Source organism: Panthera leo, chromosome D4, assembly GCF_018350215.1.
Source record: "Panthera leo isolate Ple1 chromosome D4, P.leo_Ple1_pat1.1, whole genome shotgun sequence".
Taxonomy (NCBI): Eukaryota; Metazoa; Chordata; class Mammalia; order Carnivora; family Felidae; genus Panthera; species Panthera leo.
Window position 1 is genome coordinate 90,191,068 of NC_056691.1, and position 23,352 is coordinate 90,214,419.

Here is a 23,352-nt window from a genome sequence, read left to right on the forward strand (position 1 = left end):
GTGGAAATAAGCGAAGGCCACCCAAATGGAAACAAGCAAGGCTACGAAGTCCGGGCTCGCTCTGGTGGGGACTCACCACGTCACTCGGGTTTGGCAGAGGCTCAGAGGCCGGCAGCGGAGCGGGAAGGCCTTCCGGGTGTGCCCTGGCAGCACTGCGGCCCGGGCAGCGAGGGGACGGCCACCTCGAAGCGGGGCGCCCCGTGTGCTTGGCTTTCTCAGGTTGGCCACACGTTGGAAGGAGGGACAAAAATGAGGGAAGCTGTCCGTTATTAATCAAGCCCGGGCCACGCGGGGCTGACCGCCACAGGGTTATCGCTGGCCTTCCTGGATCACACTAGAGGCAGCCGTCTGATTCCCCCCCAGTCTGCCCTCGGACCTGCTGGCCTCCTGAGCTGGTTACTGAGACAACGGGCGGGTTTCCTGGGCCGGCTGCTGCAGGCTTGGGTCAGAGCCCTATTTTTATATATGGTCTGGTCATTGCATGGTCCATCTGTCAGCAGACAGAGACCAGAACAACTACGGATGAAATGAAATGCCGTATGGGTTTTTCTCTCCAATAACCGGGGAGCAGGGCGATGCCGGGGAGCACGCGGAAAGAGATGCCGTGAGCAGATACTGGTTTAAGCTGGCGATGGGCCCGTGAGGGTTCTGCTGCCTTTCTCACAGCCTCTATCGTTGCAATAGTTTATAATACGCGGTTCAAAACAGAAGCGCTGGTTCCAATCCCTGGTCACCTCGGATACCCTCAGGGGTATGGCCGCCTGTGCGGGCTTTGTGGCACTTCGCCCCTTACGAAGGCTTTTCCTAGCACGACTGTGGCCACGGCTCCATGGACCCCCTAAATCCTGCAGCCTGCGTGCTCTTCAGCCATGAGTCAGTGCCTGGTACTCAGTCCCTGCTCAGAGAACACTTCAGGGTAAGGGGATTAGTCAGCCAAGCCCCTGACTGCACGAAGCTTCCAGGCCCCTTAGCCTGGATCTCCCCCACGTCCCCCAAAGTTCCCAGGGGCCTGGGGAAGGAGTTCATGTTTGGGTCTCCCGTGGCACCGCGCTACTTCCAAAAGGCTGTAAAGGGTTCCCAGTCCGAGGGTGATTTAAAGACGACCCTCAACCAGAGGCCACGCCTGGCGACGGCCACCTGCGGCCAGGCCAGGCCACGCGCAGCCGCCCTACGCGCACCGTCCTGGCTCTTCAGAACCTCTCACTCCTTCATCAGTCCTGACAGCCTTGCCTTTCATCTTCCCCCCACCCCCCCGCTTCCAAGCCAAGGAACCCCGATAAGACACCCTTGAAAGCACTCCGATGTGGTCTGAAACATGCTGATAATTAGCATAATGAAACCCAGGAGGAATTTCCTTAAAATCCTCCCCTCTGCTGAATTTTATAAACCTGATAAAAGCATCTTTATCCTGGAAATAAGCCTGCCTCCCCTTCCCCGAGAGGCTGTCTGAAAATGACAAAACCACATCCCCACCCCAAATGCTGGCGTCCCCCCACCCATAAGCACACACTGATTCCTGCAAAGCTGCAGGGCCGGGGAGCAGGCCTCTGAGAGCCCCCCCGCCCCAGGCAATGGGGGGCAGGAAGTGCTCCGGATTAAACATGTTCAGAGTCAGCTCGCAGTGGTGGCGGCTGACCTTGCCGAAGCAGATCCTCCTTCCATCAAGTCGGGGTAACCGGCAAACTTGGGGTTGGGAGTCTGCCCGAGTCCCATCCCTCATGCCTGACAACTGCCCCCCGCCCTGCCGGGGCCCTCCCGGTCACGTGCCCCCGTGGCCTTGCCGAGCCCGCTCTGCACACCCCTCCCCAGAGCTGGCTGGGCCCTGCAGACCCCTTTTCCTGAGCACTGGGCCGTGGTGCTGCTTCTGTGGGTGGTTGAGCCAGGGAACAGGGTGGGGGCCAAAATGACAGAAGAGAAAGCTCAGGATGGAAATACAAGGCAAAGTGGCCTCAAAGAGGCGGACAGTGGCCAGGGGCGGTGCCCAATTCCGGCTGCGGGGCCAAGAAGGGAGGTGGTACCTCCATCAAGGCCCAGGATGTGTCCCCCACACGGCCTCTCGTTTTCTGCCCCAGGCAGGGGACGAGGACAGGTTGCAGCCAGCTGGACTGTTCCCCGGCTTCGCACCCCAACTGCTCTGGGGCAGGGCTCTGGGGTAGGCCTGAATCCGACCTCACCCTGGGTCACTGCTTCACTGGTGTCGGTGTGGTGGGGAGGGGAGGGAGGAGGGAGGCCTGGGAAGCACTCAACAAACACAGGGATTCTTTCCATTCTCAGAGTCTCCAGAAAGAATGCCCCAGAGGGCATATCCCTGCCGCTCTGGTCTCAACACACGTGTCCCCCAGATTCATATACTGAAACCCTACCCCTCAAAGTGACAGAATCGGGGCGGGGGGAACTTTGGGAGGTGATCAGGTCGTAGAAGGGGATTCCTGCCCTCACGGAAGAGACCGCAGAGGGCTCCCTTGCCCCTGCACTTTGAGGACACAGTGAGAAGACGCCCTCACCAGACACCGAACCTGCTGGAGCCGTGATCTCGGACTTCCAGCCTCCAGAACTGGGAGAAATAATCCCTGTGCTTCCAGGCCACCCAGTCTGTGGTATTTTGTCACAGCGGCCCGAATGGACTAGGAGATCCGCTCACATCCCAGAGGGGCTTATGAAGAAATATCTCCAAGTTTCTAATTCGGAGTAAAGACAAACAGCATGAGCAAGCTCTATCTTTCCCCTGGGGAAACCAAAGTTTCAGACATGGGATTGGTGAGATTTTTAGGATCAGGACACTCGGCGCCCTGGGGGGCCAGCCGCAGATGTGTGTGAGCCGGACGGAGGGGTGGGGAGTGCGGCCCCTGCGCCCCCGAGGTGCAGCGTGCCGGGTCCTCCACCGCGGGGACGGCTGGACGATGGCCCCGAAACCCCCTGGCCGGGCCGGCGTGGCTCCATCCTCTGTGGACGGAGCCCTGCCTCTCGGCACCCACGCGATGGGGTGACCCTGGGAAGAGGCACGGGCCAGGGCCGCTGCATCAGCACAGAATGGTCACCTCGCGCCGTCAGCAACCCCTTTCTGCCACAAACCCCTCGTCCCCACACCCGCCAGGACACGCACCCTGCTTGAGCGTTCTCTCCTTCCTTCCAGCCCACACTGCCTGTGTTTCAGTTTACCCCCAGCACTCCCCTCGCTTGGTCCACGAGAAATGGAGACGTGCTGGGAGTGGGGGTGGGGGGCAAGGGGGACCGTGGGAGCCCTATCACCCCGTCTCCCCTTCCTGCCGCCCTGGGGCCAGCCCTACCGTCACGTTCTGGTAATGCCTCCTGGCACCCGCAGCCAGAGAGGAAAATTCTCTTGCTATCAGGTTCTCCACGGTGAGAAGATTGCTGTTGAGATGTTTGCACAGCCACATTGCCTGAAGAAAGAGCCAAAGAAAATTTCAGTGAACGCTGTAATTAAGAGGACTCCGTCAAAATGCCCAGGCCCTTCCGTATTCTACTAGAAAAGACTAGCCACAGGGAAGCACAACTGCTTTCTGGCTGGAAGGAGGCCACCCAGGGGGACAAGCCCACAGAGCACCCCCCCTCCCCAGCCTGAGGAGGCCGCCCGAGCGTTCTCTCTTTTTCCAGCAGCCAGTGATTACACGGAGCTAGAAAGCCCACGGAGGGGCCCTGCTTGTAGCTGCCTTGACGCGCCTTCCCAGCTCCTCAAGGCCACAAAAAGGTTACAACAGGAAATGCAGGGACAGGACCTAAACATGGGGCACAAACATACCCGTTCATTTTTTCTTAGATCAGGAAATGATCTGACCAAATGAATGTTTAGTTCATTGATGACTACGTATACTCTACAGGGAGGAATACATTTTAGGGAATAATAATGTAATGAAATGCTCTTAATGGCAAGATTATACTGATGGCCATTTCAGCATCGGGATGATTCAGAAGGCCCTGAAGTCCCCCGGGGCAAGTATCAACCTTAATTCTCTCTGTTCCTCCTGCTGGGAGATGTCAGTGATGATAGCCCTGCAGGGCTCTGTCCGGATTATACTGTATATCATCTTACTGTAAAATTAGATTCTGCGTGTCCCCACATAGTGGTCAGACGTGGGGTAGCGCATTCACCAAAAGCTGAAACGGCAGTGAGGCGCGGTGGGCCCTGACCTCGCCAGGGGGCAGAGCCGATGGCCTCAGCCAAGTTGGGACTGGACAAAAGAAGTTGTCTGTGCTCACCACGCTTCACGAATTCTACCCAGCAAATTCGCCAGAGATCAGGGAAGAGCTGGAACTGGGGTTAAGCACGGGGTGGGGGGGGGGGGGGGGGGAGGGGCTGGGGGGGAGGTGCCCAGAGTGCCAACGTCTCAAAGACAAAGGCCCTTTGCCAAAGGAGACCCCTCACCCTGAGTGACCCGCCTCCGCCTTAACGTGGCTCGGGAGCCTGTCTGTCTCAGGGCAGAGGCTACCACCTCGGAAGTGGTTTCAACCGGCTTCCTGGGCCTTTTCCCAGGAGATTCTGATCAGGCAGGTCCGGAGGGGAGTCTGGCACCCGCCACCTTCCAAAGCACCCTGGTAACGCTTGTGGCTGCCAGGCCTGGGGGCCCTGGGTTTCTAGCAGTAAAAGAGCGTGTTAGGTTGGGGGGACCGTAGAAAGGAGTGAAGGCTGGCAGCCCGATCCTCAGGAACACAGTAGGAAAACTACAGACAGACAAGCAGAAGGACAGAGGGAGGGATGGATGGGCAGAGCGGTAGACAGAGAGAGAGACAGCGCTAGGATACAGACGACTCCCGAGCACAGCAGATGCACGCCAGCTCCGGCAAGGATCGGCCGTCTTAATCCCTTTTCTGAACACAGCAAAGTGCCAGCTCCTCAGGGGACACAGCCCGCCATGTCACCCAGGCCCGGGACGAGTGCTCGCAGTAGTGGCACAGTCATCAAGGAAGAGTTGACTGAAGTTCGCTAGCCAGGCTTTTAAAAGGCAGAGTTCCAGGGGCACCCGGGAGGCTCGGTCAGTTGAGCGAGCGTCTGGCTCTTGATTTCAGCTCAGGCCATGATCCCAGGGTCGCGGGATCGAGTGCCGCAACGAACTCCACTCTGCACTGAGCATAAAGCCTGCTGAAGATTTTCTCTCTCTCTCTCTCTGCCCCTCTCCCCTGCTCATGCTCGCTCGCTCTCTCTAAAATAAAAAGTCAGTAAAAAGCAGAGTTCTGTCTCAGATGATTAAAATGTTACAAAGTTTTGACACTCAAAAAAAGGAGTTTAAGGTTAAAACTGTAGGCAGGACGAAGCACACCAGCTTCAGGACTGGGGTGGCCTCCAACTTAAGACAAAGAAGTGGGTACGATGAGGCATCTGCTGTATCTTTAAAGCCATATCTAAAGTGGAAAGGGAATCATCAAAGCAAACACGGCAAGATGATAAATTCTGGAAAATCTGGGAGCTGGGTATCTATGGTGCAGTTTTTACGCTTTTCTGATTAAACAGTTTCATAGTTAAAACTTTAAGAGTGAGGGGCGCCTGAGTGGCCAGGTTGGTGAATCGTCCGACTTCGGCTCAGCTCACGATCTCACTGTTTGTGGGTTCGAGACCCCATGTCGGGCTCTGTGCCGACAGCTCGGAGCCTGGAGCCCGCTTCAGATTCTGTGTCTCCCTCTCTCTGCCCCTCCCCCGCTCGTGCTCTGTCTCTCTCTCTCTCTCTCAAAAATAAACACGAAAACAACAACAACAACACTTTGAGAGTGAATCTAAAGATTCCGTGTCAAAAGTCTCTAGACTCTGGTCTGCTTCTAGAAATTTATCCTAAGGAGGTAACCAAGTGTGTGCAAAGATGGTGCCCCCGCGGCCCGAGAAAACCCTGGAACATAGATCCCAACTGTTGAAATAATGCTCACCCCTGGATGGTTGCAGAGTTATACTTTTGTGTTCTGTGCTTTCTAGGCTTTCTACGAGGCCTGCTTGCCGCCTCTCCTAATAAGAAAATAAGTTAAAGAAGCAGAAGGGAAGGATGAAGAAACGCTCAGTTGTGCTGAGAACCCGCGGAGGGGCGGCCCGGCTCCCGCTCTGCAGGGAGATGAGATATTACGGCATTACAACACTTAATATGATGCACTTACTATAGTTGTTTTCCCCGAGGCGGGTGGACCTAATATTACAATCTTCGGCACTGTGGAATAGAAAGATTTGAATGTCACCGCTCGATATGATAAAGCAAGCTCCGTGCCCGCGGTACTGCGGGGGTATTCATTTCCTTCCTCCCCAGATTTCATTTTCTGCGAGTGACACGGTCGTTTGTAACCCAGTGGCTCAGGGATGGTCTCGCCATAGAACATACTCTGTATGTTTAGGGAGGTAAGTGATCACTGAGATGGTTTATTTTTCTGTCTCCGAGGGGACATGGACACGGTAACTTGTTTGCTAAACTAATAAATATCAAGAACAATTGGGATTTCAAACACCATAAAGCATTTTAAACAGGGACTTTGTCTTGGGGACACGCTCTCAAATAAAGCTGTATTTTATGTAAATCGACCTTCCAAGCTTTGTTTTATATATATTTATGCCTTTTTATTTAGCAAATTGTATTCCCCATCATTTTACAGAGGGAAATAACGGGGGAAAGCCTGGGGTGGATCGGCCAGATTTATAAAACCCCAGATAGGAGAGCCTTTGTTTTCAAATGTGGGCATTTCCATGCAAATGGCTTGCTTCGGGGCTGAGGCTTCGGGCTCTGGGAGGTTGTCGGCCCCACAGAATTCCTCAAGACCCGGGGTCAGGACAACCGACTAGGTGCTGGCCCACTGGAAAAGACCAGACCAGCGTGTCAGGAAAAGCGCCGGAAGGCATGTGTTCTTGGGTCAAAACAGGCTTCAGGACGTGGTGTCTGGAGAGATGAATCCATGCTGATTCCTCTAAGTGCCACCTTGACTAAGCCACCCCCGGCCGCTAAACACGGGGGGCCAGGAGCACAGAGCAGAGGTTGGGAAGGCAGGCCTATCCCCTCACCGCTGCTGGCCTGACCCCTGAGCCAAGGGGACAATGAACAGGCGTGTCTCCCAACGCATCTGAGCCTCTGATGTCTACACGCAGAGACCACTGCTGCCAGGGCCCCGGGAGGGCACCTCGTCCATGCTGAGGACAACGGACACGCGTGCCCTTTTAGTGTGGCAGCGGCCACAGAGAAGGAACTAGGATCCATTTGGCCCAGGAGCTCATGATCGGCACATGGCCGCCTGGGTGTAAATACAGAACTCTGTCCAAATTCACGGCACCTTCTCATTTGCCAAAAGCACGGAAGGACGGTTGAAGCTGATCCGCTCGCCGATCCGCTCGCCGATTCACTCGTCGAGCACCTCGTCCTCGCTCGGCACTGGGACCGGGGCTGCCGAACACAGCAAGCGGGGCACGAGTGGCTGCGTGAGACGGGAGCCAGAGGGAGCGGCCATCCTCTGCTCTCTCCTCGACAACACGACAGGCTGTGCCCACGTCCTGGCTTTCTGCTGCTGCTTTGACGGGTGTGTGTCCCCAGTGGCTTCAGAGCAGTGTCATTTTCTACGTCTGGAAACGTTTACAAACCCGGTCCGTTGGCCCCAGCGATGTGCGAACTTGCTTCTCAGGAACCCCACATCGTTCCTCCTGGTGGTGATGGGAATCAGAGATGTGGGGGCAGGAAGGCCCCGGCCTACTGGCCCAATGCTGCCACGCTCTAGTTCAGCAAAGCCCTGCACACGCTTTCCTCTCCGAGGCAGGCTCAGCTGGGACGCCTCCGGCCCTCCCCAGTACGGCGGACACAGCTTCCAGTGTTCTGCCGGCCAAAGCCACAGTAAGGGAGCACCAGAGGGCCCGGTCGGGCTCCTGTGACCTCCGCCCAGCCCCCTCTCTCGATTCTAGCCACAGGCCTCTGCTCAAGCTCCTCAAACTCAGGCCAGACCCAATGGGACTCGGGGCGTGTGGAGCCCCGGGAGAAGGAGCCGCACCTCAACAAGAGCGTTTTGGGGAACGAGCTGACTCCCGAGTCACGCGTTCATCTTAACAAAGTTACGGGGCTCGGAGGCTGCTGGGGATGCCCTCCCCTTCCAGGCTCCCGTAAGTGGCACCCAAATTGCACACATCTCTGAAAATGCTTTAAAGGGGGAACATCCACGGCCTTTCTCCCCATCTAATTTCTCGCACACGTTTATGTGATTAATTTCAGTTTCTTAAAATCTAACACCTTGGAACCCCAGCTCTGCTCATGAGTAATTATTTATAAACAGTGTCATAAAAGGCTGCTTGACTGCCAAGAGTAATCAACTTCTTCAAACCACTTCAAAGGAAATCCAAAAACCTTTCCATCCACAGATCCTTTTGAGGTTTAACTAGGAGCATGATTTAAAATTCACAAGAAAACCCTTAGGTATTGGAGCTCTAATACACAGCTTTCTTGGACAAACGTTTGATAAAAAGCGCAACATACCATCATATACACCATCACCTGCTTTAATATTGCCCAGGGCTACTGTAAATGCTCACTTTGTACTAAATCTGCTTCTCTCGAGGCGAAGGGGATGCCAGCCATGTGCCGGGGGCTCCCCTCATTCCCTCATGTGCGTGCTCACCGGGGTGAGTCCGGAGCCTTCTTTTGGTCTACACTAGCCACCGGCCACATGAGCCCCTGCCCGCCCCGCCCCGTGCCCGGGAAGCAGAAGCGCTGAGCGCCCAGCTTCCAGGAAACACGGGCCGCTGCGTGGCTGGAAGGAGGCAAGACAGCCTCCCTCACTAGCCCAGGGAGGCAGAACCGCTCACTGGACCTCAGGGGGCCTCCCCTTGTCCATTGTCCTCCTCCAGAACACACAAGAGAACACTCACAAAAGCACGTCCTTGTGCCCAGCCTCCCCTCCTTCCCCCACGTCCTGCCTCACTTGCGGGCGGACACCTGGGCGCGGGGAGGAAACCTGCAGATGTCCCTCTGTGTTCTTCACCTAAGCGGTTGGGCCTTGAGCAAACAGGGCGAAGAGATTCCAACGTCCCTGAGAGCTGCCAGCCCCGGGCCCGGCAGAGGCGGTGGAGGCCTGTGGGGACAAATCCACCCCCCAAAACAGTGGTTACTGGGATCCGATGCCTCTACTCCCGGAGAGAGCATCGGGCCAAACACCTTGGCCCTAGCTATTGAGGAGGGCAGGAGGCCGGCCCCCTGCTAGAGCCAGACTTAAAAAATTAAGTCATTTTTCAATGAGCCACCACCCCAAGTTGCCAAAACCCCTCCCTTCAGACACAGGGAGGGCAGAGTGGTTCATAGCGGTTGGGCAGGAGCGGGGATGGGGGAGGGGAGGTAATGGGAGAGGAGGCTCGTCAAGTGCTCACCGTTATTGTTGTCTCGTTGCAAGTGACTGATCATGAACAGGATGGGGTCCTTGGGCTGGTGGATCAGGAGTTGCTCCAGCATGTTCTGTGGGCACAGGGCAGACACCCAGGTGGTTAACACCTGCATGGGCACCAAGGGACCTGGGCTCAGGTGGCCCAGAGCCCTGGTCGCTACCGATACCGGCTATGGGGCCCGATCTCTCCACTGCACCCACCTGCAACTTGGAACCCAGCCCCTGCTACAGCTGGATCTGCTTCGATCCCCATGAGCAGAGGAATGAGGGAAGGGCCGTGCGGGTATCACAGAGGCACATGGAGGGACCACATCCCAGACTCAGAGCAGGCAGGCCCAGCCAGGGTCCTCTCACCTCAGTCCCTCGGTGCTCCCCGGACCAGCCTTCTCTCAGTTCACCTCCTTCTCCTTCACCATGTTCATTTGCCCCGAGCCTTAGCAGATACTGTTCCCTCATCTTGGAACACTGTTCCCCACATCCTCAGGTCTCAACGGAAACACACCCCCCCGATCACACTCACTAGATCAATCCTGTCCTATGCTCCTGCAGTCCTCTACATCCATTATTGCCGCACCCTTGTCTCAGCGCTGGGCACACAGTAGGTGCCCAATGCCAAGGTCTGCCGGGTGACATGGTCATCACTGCTCCCTGTGTTCCTCCAGGGCGGGGCAGTATATTTACCAGCCAGAATATTTACTATCCTGGGATAGTCTGGCCATTTAATTCCAAGGAAAACCAGCTTCCATGGTTCCACAACAAGAGACACAGAAGTGAACTAGGTAGCGGACAGGAGCTGGGCCGGCACCGTTAAAGAGCCTCCATCAGGGACAACCAGGGAGGGGCTTTTGCCTTTCAGGGGCAGAGGACGTGTGCCGCGGACGAGAGCACGCAGCTCTGAGAAGCCCCAGCTCTGCTCTGCACCCCGCCAGCAGGTGTCTTCCCTTCTCTGAGCCTCAGCTTCCCCAGCTGGTGGAGTCCCAACGGGACTAGCTGACTCTCACCGCTGAGATGGTGGGAGATGATGTTGGCTGTGTCACAGATGAGTGTTTTTAATTTCACTTTAAATAGCTATGTACCTAATGTGTGCTAGAAAACCTACGATTTCAAGGATATAGCTCAAGAAGAGGTAATATTACTTAATTTTTTAAAGTGGGTTGATTTAAAGAAGTGATCAAGTTAGGGGCGCCTGGGTGGCCTGGTCGGTTAAGCACGAGACTTCAGCTCAGGTCATGATATTGTGGTTTGTGAGTTTGAGCCCCACATGGGGCTCTGTGCTGACAGGGCAGAGCCTGCTCGGGATATCCTGTCTCCCTCGCTCTCTGCCCCTCCCCTGCTCATGCTCACAGTCTCTGTCTCCGTCTCTCTCAAAAATAAATAAACATTTAAAAATGATTAGGTTAAAGCCGAGGAACATGGTGATAAAATTTCATGGAATAATACACCAAAAAGAAAGAAGTGCAGGTAAAAATGGACGAACCCCAAGTAAGGACTGCCGCGGCCTAGTTAATTGTCTTGGACCAATGTCAATGTCCCAGAGTTATGTTAGATAGCATTACGGGGCGAGGAGTTGGGGAAGGGTACATCAGAACTCTGTACTATCTTTGTAACATCCTGAGGGTCTAACATTGTTTTAAAAGGTAGTGAAAACCATGGAGGGAATGCAGAAATGACTAAGGACTGGAAATACTGACTAGGAGCTTTTTCAGGCTGCTCCTTCCAACAATCAAGCTGAGCTACACCAGGTTCTCTAGAACAGACCACAATACCCCCAGGAGCTGGCCCCACTCTGCCCACCAGCCAGTGACTTGTAACTCAGCTAGCCATTTTCCTTTCTTGGCTTGGCCACTCAGTTGCAGAAAAATCTCTCTGCCTCTTTCAGTTGACCCTTTCCAAAGGAAGCATATGTTTGCTGGAGAGATGGAGACTCGGGGTGGGTAGTCTGATCTCTGCTCTCACGTGCGCGGGTCAGAGGCTCAAATGAGCACAAGCGTCACCACAGTGGTGCCTCTGGGGACAGGGTATACGTGGAGGGGCAAATGCTCTAGAAACTGGGCTCCAGCTTCCCTTTGGCCCTCAGGACCTCTGAGTGGCAGAGAGTTCTTCCAGTCCAGCTCCTGAAAGCCTCTGCCTCCAGGAGGTGCAGAAGGCAACCAGAAGGGGCAGGGCTTTGCCAAAGGTCATACAGGGGATGAGGGCCCAGTCGGGTCAGAAACCCAGGATGAGAGGCTGGGAGCTGCTGGGAACTCCTGACCCAAATGAAGAAGGGACATGTGGGAAATGCTCCTGTCCGAACCACAGGGCACAGGGCTGCTGTCCCAGGAGGTGGCCATCTCAGGGCACGGTGAGGTCACCTTGAACTCGGACACTCCCCAGCTCAGAAACCAACACGGCAGACGGACTGGGGACTGTTAGCGCCGAGGGGCCCCCTTGAAGATCAGCTCTTGCAACCCAGCATTTCATAGCTTCGAGAAAAGGAAAGAATGGGACTTGGTCCAGGTCATTGGGCGAGCTGGCGCGGAGCCATGACCAAAACCTGACCGGGTGGGCTGCCCCCTTTCTTCCCTCCTGGGTCCGCAGGACAGGGGCAGGGGGCGTCCTCCGACCGAGGCATCTCTCAGGGTCCCAGCGGTACAGGAGTCAGACACCCACCCATCCCCCCCAGCAGCGGGGTCGCAGCCGCGCACTGCTACCGCGGCAGAGGCTCCCGCTGGCGCCCGGTGTCGCGACAGGGCGGGGCTGCCCGGGTCACCTGCATCAGCTCGAATATGTGGTTCGCCTCCCCGTATTGGGGCATTTCCGGGGGTATGCGGTGAGGGGCGGTGGTCGCGTCCATGCCTCCGTGCGGCGCGCCCGCTCCCTGGAGACCGCCGTCGCTAGGGCCGCCGCGGCGCTACGTCATCAGCGCGCGCCCGCTCCCTGGAGACCGCCGTCGCTAGGGCCGCCGCGCCGTCGCGTCATCAGCGCGCGCCCGCGGGGCTCGAACCGGGCCTCGTTCCCGGCTCCGTGGCCCGCGCGCTCAGCTGCGGGGGGGGCAGGTGCTTCCCTGGGGGCGGGTGCTTCCCCGTGGCGGCCTCGCACTGCGGTCTGTGCGTCTCAGGAGGTGGCCCTCCAGCCTTCTAGGACCAGAGGTGCCCCCAGGAGGGCCCCAGGTGCCGAGACGCCCAAGGGGGCACGTCGGCCCTCCGTGGGGGCGGGAGGCGGGTCGTGCGCTGGTCCCGCCGTCGCGCCCCGACCTGGGCGTTGGGCGCTCCGCGGGCCAGCCCGGCTCTGCTCTCTGGGCCTCAGTTTTCCCACCTTTAAAGCGAGTAGGGGTTGGGGAAGGCTGTGGAAAAGGTAGGGGAGTCCCTGGGGCGGTCGGGAAGGCTCGCGGGGCCAGGCAGGGCTGCCACGTGACCCGGTTGCTATGGCACCCGCGGGAACAATCGGGCCCGCGGCCCCGCCCCACCCACCAACCTTCCCGACCCTGGGAAGAGCCCCTCCCGGGCCCCAGACACCCTCGGAGGCACTCGGGTTTCGGGGAGCTCTGTGAGTGAAGGCCGGCCTAGGACCAGTAAGGTTAAAGCGCACCACCCCCCCCCCCCCCTCCGCCGAGCCCTGGGGGGAGGAGGGAAGGGAGCGGAAGGAACCCCGATGCCGCCCCTGGTGGGTGGGAAGTGGTGGAGGAAGGAGCGCTTCGAATCGCGTCAGTCCCCAGCGGGACTGGGGCAGCCTGGTATGGGACGCGGCGCTGAGCTGGGAGCTCCAGCTTTTGTCTGTTGCCATTTTTAGAAGGAGCTGCCGGTTTTGAGCTGTGTTCTTAACAAAACTATGGGGTAGGTACATGATGGACGGGGCGTCTGGCTTCTGTGATACAGAATGCCCCGGGTTCGACTCCCGGCTCCACCCGTGTGAGCCTTTTCTGGGCGCCACTTTCCTCCCCTGTGAAGTGGGGATTGTGGAAGGATTCCGTGAGCGCATATGCCTGAAGTACGGGCTCCTGGCGTGTATTAAGGGCACAGCGCATCGGGGCTACTATTTAGTAGTAACTTCATTTAATATTTGCACCAGCCCCCAGGAATAAGTACCTTCATTCCCATCTTACAGGTCAGAAATTGGAGGATCAGAATGGTGAACAAATAGTTGACCGTAAGACCTGGGGCAAGTCATTTCCCATGTTTGGGTCTCTTTTCTCATCGGTTGTAGACCATAAAGCGTTAGAATCAGAAGTCCCCTTGATATTCTAATCCAGTCGCCCTTGTTTTATAGATACAGTGAGGTCCAGAAAGGGGGAAACTCTTGGCCAAGTTCACTCATTAACCAGAGGCAGAGCCAGGGCTGGCGTCTTGACTCCTAGCCAAAAGCCTTTCCCAGCAGCCACTAAGTGCCCAGAGACATGCCCTCCGACTGTAAAAGGCTGCAAATCTGCCTCTTCCCCTCAGGACCGCTTCCTCAAAGCGCGCACACCTTGGTTGGCTTGTCAAAGCCAACTGCAAAGACAGCTGGGGAAGAAAAGGAAGCGCCCCCCCCCCCCCCCCCCCCGCCCCGCCCAAACAAAGAACACAACAATCAAACCTGCAATTTGCACTGGAGAGGTTCAGTTTGCTTCCTGGACATTTCTGAAATGACTTGCCTTTCTCCTCATTTATTTTAAGCCCTAGGCGCTTTTCATACCACGATTTAATCTTCTTTAGCAGCCTGGAAAAATACAAATCAATTAAAGCCTAAAACCTATTGGGTAATCATTTTTTCCTTCCTCCTCCCCCAGATCGAGAAGTGCCTGCACCCTGTGCCTTTCATCCAGACTAATTTGGCTGCAGTAACTCGTTCAAGGGACGATCACTTTGGATAGCTTATTACAGCTCTTCTCACGACATTTCCTGGCGTGAATGTCACAAGTCGCTAGGATCAAGAACCAAGTCAGTTTTGCTCTCAGGGGCTCTTGGGGCCACCAGCCAAGGTCGTGCTGTATCCTTGGAGAAGTTGACAGCCCCGGGAAGCCCCGGGAGGGTGGCAGGGAGCCAGACACGCAGGGCAGGCCCCTGAACACTAGGGGAGGGGGGAGCAGAGAACAGTCTCTGCAAGTGGAAACGAGGCCCAGGGGTCCAGCTGGTGCGTGACCCCTAGGAGGGCTTGGGCAGCTTTTTGGGCATTCGGTATCCCTTCCACCCCAGCCACCCACTCCCGGCCTTGGGTCAGTCTGATGTCTGGCATGTCTGTCTCTATGGACCGTCACGGAGGGAGGGATCCAAGAGCCCAGACTTTATAAAGTGAGGCAGAGCTGAGTGGGGAATCCGGGCTTGCTCACTTCTAGCGGGGTGACCTCAGCTTCATCGTGTGTCACGTGGGGATCATCAGGTACCGTTCGGAGAGCTGTGGTGAGGATTCCATGCAGGGCCAGGGTTCTCCTAGAGCCCCGGCGATAGTCACTGCCGTGGGGAGGGTTGGGGCGGGTGTTCAGGACCTCACTGCAGGCTGGAGCATGGCTCTCGTCTGCCCCCCGCCACCCACCCACCTCCGTAAAGGACCCTCCTGCAGACCGCACTTAGCCCTTCGGCCCAACGTGCCCATCCCACTGCCCTGCTTCCTTTTCCCTTTGGCAGCGCTCTTATCCACAACACTGTTCGGTGGCTCATCCTTGTTGTCCGCCTCCCACTCTGAAAGATAAATTCCAGGGAAGAGGGGCTTGTCTGTTTAGTTCCCTGCCGTGTATATAGCCCAGCACTCAGAATCGGGGCCGGCATACGATAGGCCCTGCAGAAGGGGTGAGTGAACAAACGAATGGAAGCCTGAAGTCCTTCTGACCCCTCTGGCCTTCAGGGGTTCTCCCAGCTCTGCCTGACGCTTGGGGGTTCCCCCGGCCTGCCCTGCCCACCGCCTCCTGCACTCGCTCACAATAGTCCCAGGTCACCCCCTCCTAATGCCCCTCCCCCCTCCTCTCCTCTCCCGGAGCTCAAGCCCTCCGCAGACTCTGCTGCTCTCAGGGTGTGCACCGTGCCTGTTGTGGCCTGCCCCTGCCATTGTGTGCCCACTGTAATCACAGCAGCTTTGGTTGCTCTGACAACCAGGCGCTGCTGCGTTCCGCCTGCGAGTTCCGCCTGCACCTCGCACGGTGCTCGCCCCAAGGCCCGGAGGCTGCGGCCGTTACTTCCCCCTAGCGCATTAGCACTCAGAGGCTCACCCCAAGGCCGGCCGGAAGTAGTGGAACCAAGATCTGAACCCAGGACTATGAATAGAGCTTGGGTTCTTAGCCACCAAGCACAGCTCTGAGCCTTATGGGGAAGGCCAGACCGAAAGCACACCCCCCCCCTCGCCCCCACCTGGAAACCCACCTGTGTGCTGTGCTCTGACCTTTCTTTTTTAGAAGCATTTTTTTATTAACTTATTTTTTATTTTTTTAAATTTACATCCAGATTAGTTAGCATATAGTGCAACAGTGATTTCAGGAGTAGATCCTTAGTGCCCCTTATCCGTTTCGCCCGTCCCCCCTCCCACCACCCCTCCAGCCACCCTCAGTCTCTTCTCCGTATTTATGAGTCTCTTCTGTTTTGTCCCCCTCCCTGTTTTTTATATTATTTTTGTTTCCCTTCCCTTATGTTCATCTGTTTTGTCTCTGGAAGTCCTCATATGAGTGAGGTCATATGATTTTTGTCTTTCTCTGACTCTCCAATTTCACTTAGCATAATACCGTCCAGTTCCAGCCACGTAGTTGCAAATGGCAAGATTTCATTCTTTTTGATGGCCGAGTAATACTCCATCGTGTATACAGACCACATCTTCTTTCTCCATTCTTCCATCAATAGACATTTGGGCTCTTTCCATCCTTCGGCTATCGTCGATAGTGCTGCTATAGACATGGGGGTGCATGTGCCCCTTCGAAACAGCACACCTGTATCCCGTGGATAAATTGTGCTCTGACTTTTCTAGGTCTTCAACCCCCAAGTCACTTGTAAGCCCTGGGCCCAGACCAGGCAAGGCGAGTCATGTGAAGGGGTGCCCCAAACTCCAATCATCAAGGCAAATCACATTTGAAAACATCAAAATCCATGCAAAGTCCACTTCTGTCGCCAAAAATGTAAAGACGGGATCAGTTTTACTCATTCCTTCTGCCTCGGGCTCCAGTATGGCACAGCCCCAGGCCCCATCCCGTCTTTAAAATCCTGACGCTTTGCGGCCTCCTCTTTGGTGTTAACTTTTATTTCTTTAAATAGCACGTTAAATGTTTTTCCCTCGCTCGACTGCTGGGTTTTCTGGTGCCTCACCCTGGCCCAGGCCCCCACCGCACCCCCCCAACCCCGGCGCCCCTTCCCACTTGCCCACTTCCGGCAGGGGGCTGAGTGGGCAGGAAACCAGTGTCCTGCCCGGCCCGGGACCAGGCCCACCCCCCTGAAGCCGCAGCCAGTGCGAGCAAACCCAGGCACTGTGGCTCCCAGGGGTGGCCTGGGCGCTGCGGCTGAATGCTCTGTGTTGTATTTACAGTAGGCCTGCTGAGGTCCTGGGGTGCCATCGTCCGGGCCTAACCCGCACAGGTCAGCTCCCAGCCCTCCCCAAGTTCTCGGAGCTGCCGCTCCCGTCGCGTCTTGGAGGCCAACTTCTGATCTGCCCTTGCGTTTCCTTTCGTCCCTCTTTTTGCCACAGAGATGCCCTCCCTGCTCCAGCCCTGCTCTGGGCTCAGGATGCGGAGGCCGACACAGTGGAGGGAAATGCCTCCCGTCTCCCTCGGGCCTCCTCCTCTCCGCCTGGGTGGGGCCTCCCAGGAAGCCTGGAGCGTGTTCTTCCCCACCCCTGCCCTTGCCAGGTGTCCCGGCCCCTTGCGCCCGCCAGCACCCCTGGCCTTGGCTTGGCCCCCTCCGACCCGTTCACACGGAGCACGTCTGGTGCCGTGGGTGTGGGTGTGGGTGGGCGTCCACAGTGTGGAGAAATCCTTGGCCACACTTGAGGGAAGGAAGTCATGGTTCGTGGCAAAGAACGTGTCCTTGGAGGGAAAAGGGACTTGGGTCCTGGATCGCCTGGGGGATCTGGAGTGAGTGCAGGAGGGAGGGGGGACGCCGAGAGGGGCCGTGGGCATGCCGGTCTGACACTCCAGAGCGGGGTCTGCAATCTGGGGCCTCATCGCTGTGTTCTCCGCCCCCCCCCCCCCCCCGCCCTGGCAGATTCTCGTCCTCCCGTAAATGACCGCTGAGGAAGACCATGAATGAGACGAAGGAGTCCCTGCGAGGCATCGAGCAGAAGTACAAGCTCTTCCAGCAGCAACAGTTCACGTTCATCGCTGCTCTGCAGCACTGCAGGGAGAACGCCCACGACAAGATCCGGCCCATCTCCAGCATCGCACAGGTGGCGCCTCGTGGGCTGGCGGGCAGTGGGGCCGGGCTCTTGGGGACCTGCCGGGCCCAGCGACTCCTGGGCGACACCTTGCACGGAGGGTGAAACGGCTGAGGCCCGGAGAGGGCAGGCGTGTCTGTGCCGGGATCAGGACTCAGATCCTGACGAGGCGGGAACGGGCCCTTCGTTCCCTCACCACATATGTGAGTAAATACCAAAGCGGGCTGGAGACTCTGCTGGCCAGGGTTCGGGTCCCGGCTCAGCCACACGCCCCCTCTGTGACCTTGGGCCAGTGAGTCACCTCTCTGTGCCCCAGCTGCCTCATCTGGAAAAGACGGGGTGTGCGGATTTAAGGAGCTCGTGAGGGAGCCGCTCAGCCAGTGTCTGACGCCCGTGGTCCCAGCAGTGGGATCCCACTGGGGTTTGAGAAACCGACCCGCCAAGCACCTCGCGCCTCCCGTTTGCAGACATTGTCACCTGACCCGGGTGTCCCTGTGAGTTAGCTGCCGTCCCAGTTTGCGGGACCTGGAGGCCTGGAGACAGAGCTCGCCCTCCAGGAAGGAGCACACACCTACGTGGGACCCCCTCCCGCCGCCGGCCGCCGGGGAGTCGGCTTCTGGAAGGCCAGCTGCTCACAGCGCTGGCGGGGCGTGGGGACCAGGGCTCAGAACCGCTTAGAAGCACAAAGGCCCCAGAGATAGCAACCCCTGCTGGCAACATCCTTCAACAAAAACCCTCCCTTCCGCTGTGCGTGAATATTCCTCCCAGATCTTTAACGTGAGAAATTTTAAACCTACAGAAAATACCCTCTTTCCCCTGAACCGTGTAGTTGTAAATCAGGCTCAGACTTCCAGGGAGGGGCACGGCCGGGTTTTCAGCGTCAGGATGGAGCATGTGAGACCCCTCCCCACAGCCGCGGCTCAGAATCTACGGGAGCCAGAGTGACCCCGCCCCTCAGACGCACAGGGGCGTGGCCTTCTCACCCAAGGTTCAACGAAGGGCGTGACCCCGCCCCTCAGACGCACAGGGGCGTGGCCTTCTCACCCTAGGTTCAAAGAAGGGCCGCGACAAACGGTGGCCCCAGGCTCCGACTCTGCCTGTGAAGTGTTGATTCTCGGCCCTCACCTGGCACCCCCCCACCCCACCCCCACCCCCGGACCTGGGTCATCCAAAGGTGACCTGCCCACACACACCTGGTAGCGCAGGGACTCTGCTCTGTTGTAGTTACACCGGCTGGCAGGCTCCTCCCCGCCCTCCTCGGGTCCCCCTCCCGCGGCTGTCAGAGCCTCTCCCCCTTCACAAAGCTGCTGTTCTTGGAAGGAGCCATTCGGATCCTTTGGGAAGACGTCCCTGAGCAACTGAAAGGCAGCTTGGAGGAGGGAGGGGAGGCCCCCGGCGGGGACCGGGAGGGGAGGGGAAGCGTTCGTGAAATGGGCCAGATATTCCCGCGGGCACCAGGCTTGTAGGCTTCAGGTGCGGGTGTTGGCAGACCCAGCCTGCCCAGCGCTCTCGGGGTGCCTGGGACACGCAGTGACATTAACTGTACGTAGTGGCCTGTGAGTCCACATGCATCAATGTGCCTGCACCTCCCCTGTGACTCTGGGAGGGTACGAGGAACTGGGGGGCGGGGAACGCTCCTGGATGTTTGGTCCCCAAACCAGCTGGGGGCCGGTGGTACCTCCTGAGCTCCCCCCACCTGGCCCCTGCAGGTGCAGAGCTACATGGAACATTACTGCAACAACTCCACGGACCGGCGCATTCTGCTCATGTTCCTGGACATCTGCACAGAGCTAAGCAGGCTGTGCCAGAACTTCGAGGCCCTGCACTCTGGCACCCCGGTCACCAACAACCTGCTCGAGAAGTGCAAATCCCTGGTTAGCCAAAGCAATGACCTAAGCAGCCTGCGAGTGAAGTAAGTGGCTTCTGGGCCTGTCCCGGAGGCGTCAGCAGCATGTGAACGTGGGGAGGGCGGTGGGGTGAGGATGGGAGGGAGGGGTCCCACAGGAAGGACACTTCTCTCCAGAGGACAGGAATGTCGGGACTGATGGGTCTTGTGGCTACTGTCCAGCACCGCCCCCCGCCCCGAGGTGGGGAACCTGAGGCCCACCGATGTACCCAAAGGGCCAACCCAACAAATCCTCTTACCGAAAACAAGGGACGCTGAGGCCCCACATACAGTGAGACACAGACGAGCCAGCACCGGGCAAGGGGAGGGGGAGTCACAGAGCAGATGTTCCCAGAAGCCCACGGAGAGGCGGGACTTCTGGAGCCCGTCCCTGTGGGCATCTGGGCCTCAGCACCGCCCAGTGTGGCTCCCTCATCCCGAGCCCTGGGGAGTCCTCAGCACAAAGCACCGTATTCTGGAGGATGCTGTTTAGTTACTGGGAATAAGGAGAGTCGGAGGGACTAAGCACATTTTGGAGCCGTTACGGCTTTCCACGGCCCCTAATCCGGGTCTCTACGACCACAGGCCAGTGGTTCAAGAATCTTGTCTTGAACCTATGCCTGGCATAGAGATGCCAGGACTACCTACGGTCCGTGGCCCCGCGAGCCCGCCGAGCCACAGCGTCCGGAACCTCCCTGGGGATTGTAATGTGTGGTCAGGATTAGACAGTGCCCCGGTCTGGAAGAGCCCCCTCTTGTCACCCTGCAGGTACCCTCACGATGTGGTGAACCACCTCAGCTGTGACGAGGCTAGGAACCATTACGGAGGCGTTGTCAGCCTCATCCCCATGGTCCTAGACTTGATGAAAGAATGGATCGCCCACTCGGAGAAGCTGCCCCGCAAAGCTGTGCAGCACGTGAGTGAGCCCCAGGCACGCCAGGAAGCCACCGCAGCAGCCGCTCCGCCTTCCCGGACCATGAGCACCCAGTCTTGGTTAAGAAAACACCACCTTAGGCAACTTACAAAAGACAGCCCCAAACCAAGGGGGAAAGACAAAGGATGTCCAAAACCTCCCTGGAGACCACCTGGCGGGAAGCTGTAACTCAGAGCTGGCGCCCTGCTGAGCCCCGCGTGTTGGGGTGGGGGGGGGGGGTGCCGACTCTTCACTTGGGCTCCGGTCATGGCAACTGACGAACCCCAAAGGGGACTGCCCAATATACCACTGAGAACCCGTCTCCCTCTCGCTCCCTTTTAACTTCTCACCGCTCCACGCCTCTGGGCTTCAGGCTCTGCGCCCGCTTCTAGTGTTGCCGGGAGAGGCTGGCGAGAGCCGGGCACTGGCCCGCCTAGGCGCTCCGGGAGCTCCAGGCCAGCGCCCTGCCAGGCCCGCCTCTCCAGGCAGAGCCACCAAGCGGGAGGCCACAGGGCTCCTTTCCCGCCGCTGCGGCCACTGTAGGGTCCCTCCGTCCGCCGGGATGCTGGGGGCCGGCGCGGTAAACTTCCTCAGTGTCATTAGGTGTCTGGACCCAAGGGGGAACGAACCTGCCTCTGCTCTCCTTTACTTGGGGGAGGGAGGCCGTGAGAGGGGCCGGAAGGACTCTGCGGCTCCCAAGTAAGACAGTCCCTTGGTTTCCGGGGCGCAGTCAAGGCCCTGACATCGTAGCCTGCGTCTCTGGCCTCCGAGCCGCTGGAAGTACTGTCTGACTGTTGGTTTTTCCCTTCGCAGGGGGCGACTTAGATTCTGTATTCTTGCTTCCTCGGGGGCGACCGTCAAGAATAAAAAATGTTCTCCCACCTGTCTGCCTGCCTTGGTTTCCTGGGACCTCTCCCTTAAAGAAAACTACGCTTATCCTAAGACATCAGAGGACACTGGGCAGTGGGCTCACAAGCAAAACCGCCAGCAAAGAGCAACCGCTAGAGACGGGAGTCCGCTCTCAGGAGGTTGAAGCCACAGCCCCCCCCCCCCCCCCCCCCCCGACACCAGCGCGGTAACTCCCGTAGTTAGTTAGAACGCACTGGGACGAGAACCCGAATAGGTATCAGGGTTCTGCGACAAAATTAAAAGCTGCCACCTCCCAGTCTTTATCTCAAAGGAGCCGCTTCCGTCGTTAAAATGGTCAGAGCGTACCCATTTCCAGGGACAGCTGGAAACGTATGTTCCAGGGAAGGGACGGTGAGGCGAGGCTGCATCTAACAATTGTTTCAGGTGGTTTCCTGCCTTCTTCCAAACACCTGGTGACATCATGGCGGCCGCCAGCTGCACTGTTTCCTTGACACGCTCACAGAACACAACGGCAAGGCTCAGGGTTGGTAAGCTCTCCGTGATCTCGGTGCCACCTGGGCTCAACCCGACGGCCAGCCAACCCCTTAGGGCGGCAAGCACGCTCCGAGCGCAAGAGGGGACAGCAGCGCGGGCCCGGCAGGCCGTCCGGCCCAGCGGGTCTCGGGGGAGAGGGCTCCGATCACGTCTCCCACGGCACCGGGCCACTCTTTGGGGGCAGGCGGGAACGTGAGGCGGATTAAGTAGGATCCGTGGTTGTGTGCCAGGTAACTTTCTAGAACAAAAAGGGTCTGACAGCACCTCCTCCAGCCGCTCGGGGTAACCAACCAAGCCAGACCTGAGGCTTCTGCATCTTTGGGTGGGTCCCAACTCCGCCTAGGAGCCCCTCCGAGGCCAGTACGGGTCACTTCACGTCAACACAGCAGAGTAGTGCAAAACAATAGATTTTTATTTGTTCACAGTTAAACACAAGCAACTGCCTTGACATTTTAGAACATCCTAAGAAGGACAGCAAACCCTTTTGATTCCAACTCCCATTCACTAAGATTGTACCATTTTCTCTTGCAGCTCATGTTTATGGCATCTGACGTGGATTGTTTGACATGCTTTTAAGATCGAGGCGGGAAGGTTTAAACCTTTTGACGAGAGAGGACTTTCTCAAATTTAACTAAAAGCAATCAATTAAAAAAACTTTTTTTTCCACTGATGGGGACCCCTTTAAACTGCAAGTTAGCCACATGTGGTTGATCCATGATTGAGTTATAAAACTAGATTACGTCTTAGCAAAATCTGTTCCTCCGTAATATGCTTATGGTCCGCAGAAGTCTTCTGAAAAGTGATCACTGATTCTTTCTAGTGCAAAATGCCCGGCCGCCTCTTGATAAGCAGAAGTTTCTGCTGCACAGAGCAGCGCGTACCCTCCTGTCCAAACACTGTAGCAAGGTGGGGGAAGGGAGGGGGGCTCAAACTCTCCGGGGTCTCCTCTAAAAGATCTGTTCCAATGCTTCAACTAGTCTACGTATCCCAGAGAGTGGACCATTTGGTAGCAACGGGAAGGGAAGGGGGCAGAGAGCTCCTCTGCCTTCATTCATTGGTTTCAAGGCCAAAAGCGGTCACGGGCACAGGCCTCTGATGTAGCTACAGCCACTCTTCCCTCAGGTGAGCTTGTACAGACCGTAGACGGCGGGGAAAACACAGATACCCCGCTCTCCCCGCACATGTCACAGAGTCACGGACGGGGACACTGGGAACAAGGGTCACAGCAGCAGCCTCAGGGCCGGGCCCCGACCTAAACTGGCTCTTTGCCTCAGAGAAAAGCGCCATCCGGTGCAGTGGGGAGGGGAGGGCTCACGGTACAGAGCTGGGGCGGGGGGTGGCGCGTAAACAGGTACTCGGACATGCTCCAGAGACACGTCCTGGCACTCGCTGCCGGTCAGTTTCGAGCGTGTGCCTCGAGAGTGAAAGGGCAGCAGAGGAGGTGTGCTGGTGGGGGCCGTTCCACGAGCCCGCTCTCTTCCCCGCACGAGACGTGCTCTGGGTGGGGTGGGGCTTC

General features: G+C 57.5%; 2 protein-coding genes and 1 long non-coding RNA gene across 15 annotated transcripts in view; 2 read left to right on the plus strand and 1 right to left on the minus strand.

The window, feature by feature from the left end:
* The window catches only part of AK8 (adenylate kinase 8), a 124,908-nt gene extending 112,651 nt beyond the window's left edge, over positions 1–12,257 (minus strand). The window contains exons 1-4 of one of the 3 annotated variants that reach the window (XM_042913981.1): positions 12,086–12,257; positions 9,323–9,407; positions 6,097–6,146; positions 3,288–3,401 (exon numbers count right to left, since the gene is read on the minus strand). In XM_042913981.1, coding sequence (XP_042769915.1) covers positions 3,288–3,401; positions 6,097–6,146; positions 9,323–9,407; positions 12,086–12,169 — 333 coding nt within the window. In that variant the 5' untranslated portion in view covers positions 12,170–12,257. Of the gene's footprint in view, positions 1–3,287; positions 3,402–5,874; positions 5,942–6,096; positions 6,147–9,322; positions 9,408–11,985; positions 12,057–12,085 lie in introns of those variants that run through there. The other 2 variants (XM_042913982.1, XM_042913983.1) reach the window with 2 other exon arrangements.
* Positions 12,258–12,387: 130 nt separating this feature from the next.
* Positions 12,388–21,319, plus strand: SPACA9 (sperm acrosome associated 9). Of its 11 annotated transcripts, XM_042913995.1 has the most exons (6): positions 12,775–12,886; positions 14,081–14,231; positions 17,466–17,646; positions 19,344–19,546; positions 20,288–20,435; positions 21,246–21,319. In XM_042913995.1, exons 3-6 carry the CDS (start codon positions 17,503–17,505, stop codon positions 21,255–21,257), a joined length of 507 nt encoding a protein of 168 aa, XP_042769929.1. In that variant the 5' UTR covers positions 12,775–12,886; positions 14,081–14,231; positions 17,466–17,502; the 3' UTR covers positions 21,258–21,319. The 11 variants fall into 11 exon arrangements, with proteins under 11 accessions (XP_042769922.1, XP_042769921.1, XP_042769920.1 ...); XM_042913988.1 differs by lacking the exon at positions 12,775–12,886 and adding an exon at positions 12,388–12,485 and having other exon boundaries at positions 20,288–21,319; XM_042913987.1 differs by lacking the exon at positions 12,775–12,886 and adding an exon at positions 12,579–12,669 and having other exon boundaries at positions 20,288–21,319.
* Positions 21,320–21,511: 192 nt separating this feature from the next.
* LOC122205548 lies at positions 21,512–22,582 on the plus strand. The gene is made up of 2 exons (XR_006196131.1): positions 21,512–21,829; positions 22,368–22,582. It is a non-coding gene; the product is annotated as an uncharacterized LOC122205548 (long non-coding RNA).
* Positions 22,583–23,352: the final 770 nt, after the last annotated feature.